General features: G+C 40.5%; 1 protein-coding gene across 1 annotated transcript in view; it reads right to left on the minus strand.

The window, feature by feature from the left end:
- rce1a (Ras converting CAAX endopeptidase 1a) overlaps positions 1–14,064 on the minus strand; it is an 18,142-nt gene extending 4,078 nt beyond the window's left edge. Inside the window, 7 exon segments of the mRNA XM_084312589.1 lie at positions 578–640; positions 2,970–3,041; positions 4,065–4,232; positions 5,116–5,194; positions 8,448–8,531; positions 10,920–11,022; positions 13,845–14,064. Of these exon segments, the coding sequence (XP_084168715.1) occupies positions 578–640; positions 2,970–3,041; positions 4,065–4,232; positions 5,116–5,194; positions 8,448–8,531; positions 10,920–11,022; positions 13,845–14,011 (736 nt within the window). The 5' untranslated portion in view covers positions 14,012–14,064.
- Positions 14,065–14,929: the final 865 nt, after the last annotated feature.

Genomic DNA, 14,929 nt, shown 5'->3' on the forward strand with positions numbered 1-14,929 from the left:
CAGACAGAGAGAGAGAGGAAGGCAGACAAAGAGAGAGAGGAAGGCAGAGAGATTATTATTATGTATGGATGTTGATTGGAGAATGGAAATGTCCATTCTAATAGCCAATTATATTTCTGTGATTACAACTTCGACACAAGCTAACAGCTGAACCTAATGGGAGCAAAACTGGATCAAACTGGACGGAGTAAAGAAGAGCCAGCCTGCTATGCATATTGCAGACAGGGCAATAATCCCTCCTGGCAATCTAAACGCAGTAAATGTGATTTACATTTTTCCAGGGGTTGAAGAGTACATCTGGGAAGTTGGGATGAGACACAGTAAAAAGAAAATATGAAATCTGAACCAAACCAGAACTAGCCACGGGTTGTAAAACGTTCCAAGTGAGATTAAGCGAGAGAATGATCGCTGCAGTCGCTGGTGGAAAAAGTATATTTTACCGATACAATATAATGTTCATAGTCCCAATGAAGTTTCATTCCCAGGCACTATCAAGGCCTCAGGTGTACTATACTTTAACAAGCGTCACAGAGCCATGCAACTGTATCAGTTTTTATAGCCCCCCCCCCCCACTCACCTGTTCTGATGAAGATAAAGGCAGTGTAGGCTCCAAAGACCGCTGTGTAGGAGAACTGGAACACTGTGACAAGAAGGCCACAGGTCAAAAGGTCAATACACCATCGGTTCCAAGTAGAGGTGTAACCAACACAATCCAACAATTTGATTCACATTATTTAGGCACAGATTCAATGAAGCATAAACTTGCATCTTACATTTTGACTGTGGTTCCATTAGATTGGATTGATTGTTATACTATAAAAGTCTAGAGTGTATTTATAGTATTCCATTATATCACCATAGGTAAATAGATTATTGTAAATACACAAACAACAGATGATTATAATTTAATGACATGTCATTGCTAATGAGCTGTCTATGACATCTTGGTGAGAGGTTCATGACACGCAATGAGAGTACCATGAATACAAATGTGACAGGCCTGATTCAGCCAGCTATAACTGAATATATGCTAAAACTGAATATATGCAATTACAACATTTCACCAAGGCAACAATTCATAGCTTATTTATACATTCATTATTTAACACACATTTTTATTTGGATTAACTGCAATTAATATGGATGAGCAATTTAAGGGATCAATGCAGCTAAATGTTCACATTCATACTGATGCAACCAAAACTCCATGCAACGTCCTTCATGAACTCAGATCAGGGGTTCTCAAACCTTTTTATACCACAACCCCATTTTACTCAATGTATCGCGTAATTTCAATGTTATCAATTAAATGAATTAATATTATCAACCAAAGTAACGGAATTGTTACCGCTTCACTTCCGCTCCCATGTTAACGGACGCTACTGTGCACACTGGCCGCAAGCGGGAGCACGGCTCGCGGGTGGCAAGCTATCTTTTCCGCTTTGGTTGGATTCGAGGCGGCGCGGGGAGCTCGTCTATGCTCTTCAAGTGTTGAATGTGCATTCCTCCGTGCGCTTCCGCGCGCTATAGTCGTCAGAGGTGTGTCTGGCCAGGCGCGCGATCCCGCTAGGAACCCGCGCGTGAAATTCGTGCGCGTTGTATGTGCCTGGGCCGTTAGACCAAAAGTTCAAGAAATAAGTTCATAGTGTTTGTAAAGAGGTGTTGCATGGAGCTTTTGTTAGGTACATTGTGGATTCTTTCTCCTTTTGCACCCATGGTATATATTGGTATGTGTTTTGGTATATATTGGTATGTATTTTGGAACATATTTTAGGATATTCTTTTGGTATATAGTATTTTGGTATTGATATGTGTTTTGGTATATATTTTTGGATATTATTTTGGTATATATTGGTACAGACGCAGCGCTCAAAAATCAAACCAATTCTGCTGCCTGTCTGCTGCTTGTTGCTGCTTGTGTGCCACTTAAGTCTACTCAGGTGTTAATTTTCCGGGGGTGTTGGCTGGGGGAACAAAGGGAGGGTAGTTAACTTAAGTGCTTCCCCAGGGAGGGGGTCAGGGGCTACTGCCCTCAGACCCCCAAAATAATTTTTATATGGGCAGTCTGACTTGGGGTACTGACCATATATTAGTGTTGCAATGCATGATAAGTAAACAGTGAAAAAAGCTAAGAAATCTGATGGGGCTGGGACATTTGGGACGAATAAAAATGTAAGATGAAAATCTGCCCAGCCTGTGGGAGGAAGTGGAGGTGTGAAATCTGGCCCGGTCAAGAACAATAGAGGAGTGGTAGAGAGTGGTAGAGAGGCATGAGAGGTTTGAGTTTTGAGTGCTGTATCTGTATGTGTTTTGGTACATATTTTAGGATATATTATTTTGGTATATAGTATTTTGGTATTGATATGTGTTTTGGTATATATTTTAGTATATACTATTTTGGTATATATTGGTATCTATTTTTGTATATAGTATTTAGATATTTTTTTATATATTTTGGTATAATGGTGTGCAGATTTCCCTTTTGCTACTGAATATTCATGTTGATGCAATGTGATACATTGATTATTGTTATAATTCATAAGGAACACTCTCACAGAACTGTCGACAGGTAATATGAGATTTATTGATTGATTGATTTGTATTTATCTCGAACCAACACACATAACTATCACAAAAAATTTGATCAAAGCAAAAACAATACAAATACATACATACATATATCTATATACACACAAACACATATACGTATACACACAAACACACTCACACATACAAATAAGAATAAACCAAAACATAGAATTTGGTTCGAGAAGGGGCAGAAAGAAGCAGTGCTTATCTAGTCCTGCCCCTTCCTTACATCACACAATTTACAGATTATTGCTCTCTATCTATATAGTAAATGATTAAAAAAAATAAAACTGAGAGAAGAAAAGAAATCAGTATTTGCAAGGAATAGAATATGTCCTAATCATAAGTAACTGTACTACTCTAGAAATATGAACTCTTACCCGCTGAGAGAAAGATCCCCGACACCGACCCCTGTCTGAAGCGCAGCAGCTCGATCACATGGTGAAAGTGGGCTGGAAGTCAATTACATTGTTAAAGGGGCACTTCGCCAAAAAACAATGGCGATTTATTTTGCACATAATCTCACATCCAAAAACTCTATATAAACAGTTTTGCACACATTCATTTAGTTTTGACTAGGGGTGTAACGGTACGTGTATTCGTCCCGCGAATTTACGGTACGGCCGTCATGGTGCGGTACGCGCACCCATGCGACGAATACGCCCCACAGCGCAAACACACCCACATGCAGGCACTCGCGAGGTCCGTGCGAGAACAGCGCGCGTGGCCGGGCACACCGAGTCGTCAGACTTCAGAGCGGCGAAAGTGCATGGAGGAGGCACATTTACATTGGAACAGCTGCAGGGTCATTACAAAGTTTTCTTTTATTTTCTTGTTCGCCCAATAACATTAACCAAATGAAACCAATGGAAAGAAACACACGTGCGCTCCAACAAACACATCAACATTGTCCCCCGCCGGACTCACAGGCAGAATCAAATAAAAAGAAGAACCTACTTTTCCGGACAGATCATCTGAGCTCCACTGTGTTTAAATCCAAATAATCCTCTGCCATTGTTGTAATATGCCATCTGTTCTCTCAGTCTCGTCGTGAAGTAAAATTCTCTCTGGAAGTGAAACTGAAACTTAGCAAGGGTAATTTGAAAGGGGCAGTAAGCAAGTGGATGCCTGAACACAGAATGACACCAGTATCACTAATTACCACGGCAAGCCTATAGAAAATTATTCTATTTAATAATAATAATTATAATAATTAGCATAAATATAATATATAGATAAAAAAAATATATATATTAATAATTATTATTATAAATATTTTTTTCTGTTGTACGAACCGTGACCCCAATACCGAGGTACGTACCGAACCGTGGCTTCTGTGTAACGTTACACCCCTAGTTTTGACAGTTATTGGGAGTAAATGAGTTTGAACATGGCCAACAGTGATGTCATTGATTCCTTGTGTTAATTACAGCTCAATGAAATGATACGGTAGCAGTCCCCATAAGACAACTCACCCACTCCGAAGAAGAGAGGGCAGGTGAAGATGGAGGTGGAGGGACCTGCACAGGGGACCAGCATCGGCAGCATGCAGGCCCTGAACACCAGCTCCTCCGTCAGAGGGGCCACCACCTGGTTCCTCAACCACCGCATGTCATTGATACACAGCGACCAGAACCACGGGTCTGCAGAGGAGGGGGAAGGTGGCAACATTGAATTAATTCATTCATTAAAGTAATAATCTCAAACATTTCCAACTGATGTAACACAATAGTGAATCTAATAATAATAATAATAATAATTCATTTAATTTATATAGCGCTTCTCAATAACCCGAAGTCGCTGAAATCTACCAGTTCAGGAATGTTTTTAAATTAGCTGTTCTTGGTCGTTCTAAACACCAGTCTGGTAGGACATTCCTGTTCTAAACACTGGTGTCTGGTAGGACATTCCTGTTCTAAACACTGGTGTCTGGTAGGACATTCCTGTTCTAAACACCAGTCTGGTAGGACATTCCTGTTCTAAACACTGGTGTCTGGTAGGACATTCCTGTTCTAAACACCAGTCTGGTAGGACATTCCTGTTCTAAACACCAGTCTGGTAGGACATTCCTGTTCTAAACACCAGTCTGGTAGGACATTCCTGTTCTAAACACCAGTCTGGTAGGACATTCCTGTTCTAAACACTGGTGTCTGGTAGGACATTCCTGTTCTAAACACTGGTGTCTGGTAGGACATTCCTGGGAAAATCATCCGGCACACAGGAAGATGTTTCAAAACAGTCCACTTGGTCAGTAGTGAGTGACTTGCGTGTACAATTATGAAACACGGAAATAGGTTTTATTTATTTATTTCCAACCACCACCCCAAAACAATAATCTTCAAACAATACTAAATTATAATACGTTTAAATAAATCAACAACACACACAAAACCCAAGAGAGGGATTTCGGCTTGCAAGGCCTCGAAAAGCTAAAATATACCAAACTGACGGCATAAACATACACCAAATCTAAGATAAGCACTCCAATACCAGACAGACACAAGTCATACAGTTCCACCATCTCACCGAAGGCCACCCGTACGCCGTCCACGAAGCCCCAGGGACAGTCCATGGCCAGCTGGATGAGAGGTCCCAGGAACAGCACCTGGAACACCACAGCCAAGGATTAGCCATCAGAATCAGTATCAGAAAGGTCTTTATTGCCAGGTAGTTTTCACATACAAGGAATTTGCTTTAACAGACAGATAATACAATAAAGAGGTGGAGTAAGATAAAATGAAATATGAACTAAGTTAAGCACAATAGAATAGAATATAATTATGAAATAAAATATAGGCCAGGGCTGTACAACTGTAAATAGGTAGAATAAAATTAAATGGGATATAAACTAAATTAAATATAGCACAATAGAATATAGTACAATTATAAGTAAAAAATGTAATAGGAATAGGCCAGGGCTGTACAACTGGGCAAGATGTGGTCAAGTATATATATACACTAATTAGAATGAAATAACAATACAGTGGGATGGGATAACATCGACAGTGCAGTGCAGGGTTAGGACACGATTTGGAAATAGGACCCGCAGATCGAAGTATAATTTAGACTTCTTTATTGGTTGAATCAATAAAGAAGTCTATTATTTGATCAATAAAGAAGTCTAAATACTACTTTGGTGCTACTGCCAAATCCACACCGCAGGATGACCCCCATCATCAGGACTCATCAGTTAGCACTGCAGTCAACGATCCTATTGAAGACATGGCTACAAACATAATATAATTTATTTCTTTAAATATCTCATCAGTTGGCAATCAATGATCCTATTGAAGACAATGAAGACATGGCTACAAACATAATATTATTTCTTTCTTTAATTTCTCATCAGTTAACAATCTGCTGGTTCTTTCCGACGTTTCACACATCACAGGATACGGCAGAAACAAATAGAGATGTCCTACTCCGCAGTGTACACCCCTCTGGTTCCCCAAAAATATTAGGAAGCTTCTGGTGAAAATGTAACATTAGCTACAATCACTTTACCATGCAAACATAGAAGCCTGCAATTATCTGAGATTGTAAAGCAATTGTATAGACTTGCTTGCTGTATACAAACATAGCGTGTTCGAGCCAATCAGCAATACCGACTGAGTCACGTGACTAAGTTGCCGTCTACCTGCGTGAAAAAAAGGACAGGGCTCTATGGAGAAACCATGACACTCCCCTGACTAAAAATTGTTTCAAACGAAAACGGCTGGATGCAATTTTGCCAAATCAGCATGGCTGTGAGTGTGAGTCTTTCACCTTTTACATATGTAGATTTGGCATGGATTGATTGTTTAGATCGCTAGCATGGCTAAGTAACAAATGCAAATATATTGTAGTCTGCCCAGTTGTTCTGACCAGGATTACGTTCCTTTTGCCCCCTTGATGCGCGCACACCGAGTCTGACGTGGACAGCGAACAGGTCTATAGATGTAACATTAATTATACATAGCAATGATTGGTTGTTAGGGTTTAACCTTGTTTAAGACATCAATTTTTTATCGAGTTCTCCTAGATTCAACAAGCACAAAAAGGAACCAATGCAACTGCTTCAGAATCTCAGAGGTCCTCAGGTTCCCGTGTTCCATGGTAAGATCACTGCAGCCAAACTAATCTACATGTCCACCAGAAGCTACAGCCGTGGAGAACATGCTCCCGGAAGCGGAGGAGGGAGGGACACTGCAGCCCTCTATTGATCCAGTATTAAAAAAAACTTTAAATAATCAAAACGTTATGCTTCCCACTCACTAAATGATTCAATGCGGTGGGTAAATGAAAGCAATGCAGCCGATGGGTTTTCTTTTGAGTGTCCTCGTCTGAGAAGAAATTATTTTGAAAATGAATGTCAGATTAAAGGAACACGCCAACTTTTGGGGAAATTAGCTTATCGTCTTCTCCAGAGAGAGAGAGAAGATAGATAGATACCAGTTTCCTCTCTGTGCGTTCAGTAGAAAGTTATCTGGCTGCACGTTAGCCTAGCTTAGCACAATGAATGGAAGCGGACATGGCCGGTTAGCCTTCGGGAGAGGTGTTAGTTGGACAATGCCTAGGCTAACCGGCCATGTCCGCTTCCATTCATTGTGCTAAGCTAGGCTAACATGCAGCCAGATAGCTTTCTACTGAACGCACAGAGTGGAAACTGGTATCCATCTTCTTCTCTCTATCTGGAGAAGACGGTAAGCTAATTTAAGCTAAAAGAAATTTGGAAGCATTTGGGTCGTCAGCCCTGCTAGCTATTAATGCAGTTGGATCCAGGCCATGTATAATATGCCTATTGAAAAAACCCATAGCTTGAGGCTGGAGATTTTCACCAGACAGCATTATATCAAATGTGCTAGGCCAAAGCATTTATTGTATATACGGTTTTCACATTTCAAAACCGGAGGCAACAAACAAGAGTCATTTAACTCCAAAGATTTACTAGCGCAAGATCAAAAAACGATATCTATCCTCCTGACCGGGGTATAATAGAGCAGGGGTTCCCAAACTTTTCAGGCCGGGACCCAGAAAATAAGGCGTCAGAGAGCCGGGGCCCAATGCACATCGTCAGGCTTTTTTTTTTTGTGCCAGGCGACCGATTTTTTAAGCCAAATATCACTTCAATCCTATTAAGTTGTACCTAAATTGTACCTCATCCCATTTCTGCTTTGCACTATATAGTATTGTACATTAGTACACTGCATAGTATTGTATATTATATGGTAACTCAGTTACGTCTATTCTGCATCGAACATTGTACATATGTCTATACTGAACACTGTGACCTCATTTTCTACTTCTAATTTACATGCTATACTATGTTATTTGATACTATCTTGTCTAGCACAGTCTCTGGAGCGTAACAGTAAGAAGCATTTTGTATGAAAGTATTCTGTACTTCTGTATGACAACTATTAAAGAAACTTGAAACTTGAAGTTAGTTCAAGTTAGTTATTCATTTATATGTGCTATTTATGAGAGGGCTAACTTGTTGCAAAATAATAATGATAATAATAATAGCCTCATTAAAATACTATTGTTGCTTCGGTTGTTTTCAGCGTTTTATGTGCATAATCTGTTATTTAGTTTGAAATGTTCGTTGAAATAAGTAGATTTTTCGTTTTTGTTTATTTATTAAGTTAATATAAAACCATATAGTCACATTTTAGAATACAATAGAATATAATTTTAGAATACAACTAGAAACACTGTCCTGGCCTGCTTCTAAGTTCAGTGGCCTGACAAAAAAAAATTGATTTTTATTTTTATTTTTTTAATCATCTCGCGGCCCTCCCGTGGCTGCTCGCGGCCCACCTTTGGGTCGCGACCCCGACTTTGGGAACCACTGTAATAGAGAATAGTGTTTCTGTTACCATGGTGAGCAGCAGAGGCAGTACGACTGCAGGGATGAGGCCCTCGAAACGTATCCCCATCAGAGCCAGGAGCGAGGGGCCGGGCTGTCACAGAAAACACACATAATATTTAATAATAATAATAATAATAATAATAATAATAATAATAATAATAATAATAATAATAATAATAATAATAATAATAATAATAATAATAATAATAATAATAATACACACGGGAGAGGAATTTATAAAAAAGCCCATTTGTGTTGCAAAATACAAGAGCTGTGTATTCCACTGAAGCTTGTAGCGCTCGACAGCAGTAGAAGGCCCAGATCAATTGCTTCATCATTATGTGATAGAACATCCCAGCCAGCCAGAGCCTGGAGAGCAGGCCAGGGGACAGGATGGATGCTGCGTTGTTGTCATCGAGGAGACCGGGGCCCTATTCCCCGTACCTGGTTCAACTAAGTCGATCAAAAGTCCCATTAGCCAGATTCAATTAACCCGATGTTTGAAACCAGGCTTTCCCTGTTCCTCGAACGCTGATTCACTCTCGTTAATTCGAACCAGACTTGATACTCAGGATAATTGCGAGCGGCTGCCTCACCTGAAAAGACAGCAGGTGTCGATCGCAGAAATCAACGGCATTGATTGATTGAAAACTTTATTAACAGATTGCAGAATGGGTACAATACAGTATGGCTCAATAGCCTCGCCGACAAGTTAAATGCATATCTATAGGCTAATTTTAAGTCCCTCATTACCCCAATCAATCAGATTATATTTCTTTAAATGTGCCTGCTGGAAGTAGGCTTAATGGAATGAATAATCAAATGAGATCTTGCTAGCGAAAATAATTAGTTCAACTCTTTCAGAATAAGTAGATAAAAACAAGCCCAAAGAGTATCTAATTGATACGAATTAATAGATACTTATGAGGATATCTGTACTGTATGCGCTTAGGTATCATGTAGTATATAAATACATGGTTCAGAATCAGAGCCAAACGGCCGATAGGTTTCATTCATTAGAAATATCCCTGCGGGATTCACATTTGCATTTTGCAATGCTCCGTTATTAAAATAACCACATAGTGTGTCGCAACTCGCGAGTGCCGTATAGCTATGACATGCATTATTTAGGACAACGTAAATCCATAGGCTGAATATGATTTATTATCAGCATTTTAAGTCTATTATTTTACATTTCAAAAGCCCCCTCTAGAAAAACAAAGCACAAAAACATAATTCAGAATGGTATAATGGGATCTGTGAGGAAGGGAGCTGGCATTTTTTTGCGAGGGCGTGGCCAGTTTATCCAGCTAACTGAACTAAACTCTGCACTGGAGCAGGTTCAAACTTTTTGATCTGTTGCCATAGTGATTTAGACAAACGTGCTTCGGGGAACCGAAAACTTATGTCAAGTTATCCTGAAAATTATACGAGGAACAGGGCCCGGATGGAAGATGCATTGTTGTCATCCAGGAGACATGACTGAAGACACATTGTTGTCATCCAGGAGACATGACGGAAGACACGTTGTTGTCATCCAGGAGACATGACTGAAGACACATTGTTGTCATCCAGGAGACATGACGGAAGACACGTTGTTGTCATCCAGGAGACATGACGGAAGACACGTTGTTGTCATCCAGGAGACATGACGGAAGACACGTTGTTGTCATCCAGGAGACATGACGGAAGACACGTTGTTGTCATCCAGGAGACATGACGGAAGACACGTTGTTGTCATCCAGGAGACATGACGGAAGACACGTTGTTGTCATCCAGGAGACATGATGGAAGACACGTTGTTGTCATCCAGGAGACATGACGGAAGACACGTTGTTGTCATCCAGGAGACATGACGGAAGACACGTTGTTGTCATCCAGGAGACATGACGGAAGACACGTTGTTGTCATCCAGGAGACATGACGGAAGACACGTTGTCATCCAGGAGACATGATGGAAGACACATTGTTGTCATCCAGGAGACATGATGGAAGACACGTTGTTGTCATCCAGGAGACATGCCGGATGCTGTCCACTCCTGGTCTACAATGGACTGATTGTGGTGCATAGATCATTGTCTAAACCAGACACACAGAACTGTTTTTGTGAAGCATATTGTGTAATAATAGTAATCATAATAACAAATTTGATTTATGTAGTGCTTTTCTAGAACTCACAAAAGTGGATGGATGCACTGAGAGATGTTGACAAATGTTCTCTAGAGAGTGAGGACAGGGAATAAAAAAAACGATGCAGTACAGCATATAATGGGAGTCAATAAAGATGTGAATGAAGATATTTGCAAAATCAGTGAGAACTGGCCCGGGGTCAGTTTTTATCTTCAAACCATGACAGTAGTGATGGTCTGGTGGAGATGACCGAACCTTGATCAGAAAGCAGCCATTAACACTGACAAGGCTTGCTGTGACCTTTGATTTGGAGTCTTGTTGAACTTGTGTCTGTGTGACTGAGGCTCACCCTGATGCCCGTGAATTCTCTCCATGTCCACACAAAGATAGGTGACAGAGCAGACACAATCAGGACACTTGTGAAGCGCCTCTTTATCACCGCCGGGTGATCCCTTCACAGAGAGACAGAGAGAGAGACAGAGAGACAGAGAGACAGAGAGACAGAGAGACAGAGAGACAGAGAGAGAGAGAGAGAGAGAGAGAGAGAGAGAGAGAGAGAGACAGATGATCGTTATCATCACCATCACCCATCATCATAATCATTATCTAGGCAGCGCGGGAAGACGGATGATGTTGCCACCACAAGCTGAAATAGTGGCGTGGCATAGCCCAACATATCAGACCAATTGTTAATTTTGTGATAAAAGCACCAAATTTGGCAGATGTGTTGATAGATATATTGGGAACAAAAATGGATATTGGGGCATTACAAACTAGCACCCTGGTGGCCATGGCAGGCATTTCTCAAAACGGCCATCAGTGTTTGGTCAAACTTTCTTATCCCATTGGATTTGCATGCAATAATATAATCTAGATCCCACTAACCCTGAGAACCAAATAAAATACTCACTCACCATTCTAAGAACATTTACAAAAGAATTGGTCATTTCATTATATTAATATATAGTGACGTGAATCAGTAAAACAGTTCTCGTAGCAGGCTGTTATTTCCTGCGCATTTCAATATTATAGCATACTAAAGTGCAAATGTTATTTAAGTAGTGTATGAAGTATAAGCTGGCCCCAAGCTTCCACTGCAAAAGCAAAATAAAATAATAAATGGTGGCGCTGGCTGGCGCATTCTCGTGGTGGCGCTGTGAGTGCCCCCTATACCATTGTTTAGGGACACCCCTGCCTTGTTGCTGCTATTTCCAGCTGGACACATGAGTGCTATATCTATATAGAAAAGATGTCTGCTCACTCGTCAAGTTCAAGTTTCTTTATTAGTTGTCATACAGAAATACAGAATACATTGTATGAAATGCTTCTTTGTGTTTTGCTCCTGAGAGTGTGCTAGATAAAATAAAGATAGTATAAAATAAGTATAATATAAGTATAAAATAGAAAGTCAAGTACGTAAGCAAGTGTAAACAAAACAAAAGTATTCAATACACATTATATATACAATGCAGTAGAGAAGGTAACTGAGGTAACTGATTACAACAATATAAATTAGATATACAATATACAATAGCTTAGCTTGTATAGAAGAACTGGGCGGCAACCCATTCAAAGAGGAGAGTGAATACCTGCTTGTCCTTTAGAGATTGCAGATCCATCTGCAGTGGAGACTGTTAACACTTTGATTACCAGCCATGCGGTTGCGCCTTACCCCCGTTGAATGCCACCACCCACTTCAATGATAGCGCTCTCATATTTGTGAATGCATAAACTATGTCTTAAATTATGGCTATGTGTCTAATCTGGCCGTCGCTTATCAATGACTTGTTTGCAGTCAACATTGTCGAAACGGATTTTTTTTTCTTTTTTTTTTTCTCTCTTTTTTTTTTTAAATCGGTTCATTTCCGTTTTATACCATTTTGAAAAACCCTTGTTTTCTTGAAAGTTTCAGGAAAATATAAAGATTCTATGATAAACGCCCTTTACTGGAATATACAAAAAACGTTGTCATTTTTCAGCCTATTTATGAATAGTTTTCAAATAAAAATGATCGATAGTATACGTGTACTTATGCACGCTATATAAGCGGGCTGAAAAATCGATTCTCTCATTTCCTGATCAGCACACACACACGACTCCCTGAAAGGCACAGCAAGAGCCAAGCGTGGAAAGGGTGTAAGGATACGTGTGGTTGGGAAGGCTGGCAGAACTTTCTGCGGGTTGACAATAACAAGACAGAACTATTCATCGTCCTATCCAAGGTCCTCCCTCAGGTGTTCAGTGAGGAAGACAAGGAGGTTGTCCTCACTGGTGGGATGGGGGTGCTCAGCAGTCAGCACACAGCCACTGCAGGATCTCCACACCCTGGCCCCATGCAGCCATGAAGAAGCAGATAGTCGTATGCTACTATGTATCACACGCTGCACTGCATGGCCACCACTGGAAGACATTGCCACAAGCATCAAAATCCTGCCACGAGCTGATCTCTTGTGGCTGCAAGAGTGGTTGCAAAAAGCGCTGCAGGTGCAAGAAGGCTGCACTTGCACAGGCCTCTGCTTCTGTGATGGAGAATGTGCCAGTTGAACCCTGTAATCGCTACAGTTTAATCGGGTAATATCCCTATCACCATTTTGTGTGTGTGTGTTACTGTTTTGTAAATTGTTGTATAAGTTGAAATATATATATTTATTTTGTATATAAAAATTATAAAAAAATTATTAATAAAAAAAATTTCTTCACTTCACATAAATACTATTTGTGCCTTGGTGTTAAAAACATGGAAACAATAGCTTTGGTGGCCAAAGAGTTCTATGCCAGTAACCGCTGGTAGCCTGGTAGGCATTTTTGGAAATAGTTACCATGGTCACCAGAATGCCAATCTGCAATGCCCCAATATCCATATTTTTTTCTAAATATATTAATACCAAATTTGGTGCTTTTATCACGAACCACTAAAAGCCAAACTAGTTTAACGTTAGGTAACGCTATTAACTGGAACATCATGTCGCCTTTAGCTAGATTAGATTAGATTGTTTAATGACAACCCAGCCAGGCTGGTGGAATTTGTTTTCAGTGCAGTTACGGCATTGTTCCAACATAGAACATATAACATCACTAATAGTACATACATACTACATGCAGTTTAATACATAAATACATAATTACAAAGACCACAATACATATCACAGTTTATGTCCATGTCCATAGTATCAGAGGTAGGGGGGGGGTTTGCTAGTTAGCTAAATTAAGTTAAACAGCACCTTTTCTGGCAAAACAAAGTAAATTAAAAGAGCTCTTTCGAGATGGGACCTACCTTGGGAGGTCACTCCTCCACACGTATAAACTCCCCACGTAAGAGCAGGCAAGCAGCAAGCAGGACAGGACTGACACCCAGCACAACCCGTCCGGAACCACCAACTCGCCATTGCTACTCATCTCCTCTGTCATAAAATCTGGCGATAAACCGTCATCCTTTACCATGGCGGGAGGACAGGATACGTGAGATTAAATGAAGAGCGATTACTTGGCACCGAAACTGTTCTTTGGCCACCTAATTTGGTAAACAACCTCAATCAGTGGCTGTAAACTGGTCAGTTACCTTTTCCAAAACACCCAGCTAGCTAGCTAGCGTGCTAGCTGTTCTGTCGCTGTATTTCTACGTCATCACGTATAGTAGGACGCACACACCTGCCTTCCTCTCGTGGCCCCTGTAGATGTCAGTAGTGATGTTTACAATACACGTTTAGCACCCCGAAGAGAGTATTATTCCCGGTATACCGGTATATCCCGGAGTATTCCAGGAGCAGTCATTACAGAACATTTTACTATTTTATCCTACAAACAAATATTTGCTATTTCCATATCATGGCAATCACTTAGCAAATGGTGGATTGTGTGTGTGTGTGTGCAGGGGCGTAGCTGTAGATTCTGGTCCCCATGAAAGAATGTATTTGTAGGCCCCCAGTGAATGCGAGCGCGGGTAAGCGCGCGAGCAAACAAAAATTTGGCCATTTATTTATTGATGAAAACGTATAATATGGTTTTTACCTATACATTCGGATCAGCAGTTCAGCACCTGCACTGTTGGTGGGTGAGCCTTAAAGGATGTCGCATTGCGTTCATCTTCAATGAATGGACCAATGCAATAGTCTACCAAAGACCCCCTCTCTCTCTATGATGATTCCTCTCTCCCTTGGAATCATCCTAAACTCCCCCCCCCCCAGCTACGCCCCTGTGTATGTGTGTGTGTGTGTGTGTGTGTGTGTGTGTGAGCGAGAGAGAGAGAGAGAGAGAGAGTGTACACCCTGAATCCATTGTTAGTTAATTGCTTCAAATAGTCAAAAAAAAATTTATGATTGCTATTGTAGACAAACGATAGTACGAGTGATGAAGAGGATG

Source organism: Notolepis coatsorum (genome assembly GCF_963971535.1).
Source record: "Notolepis coatsorum genome assembly, chromosome: 1".
NCBI lineage: Eukaryota > Metazoa > Chordata > Actinopteri > Aulopiformes > Paralepididae > Notolepis > Notolepis coatsorum.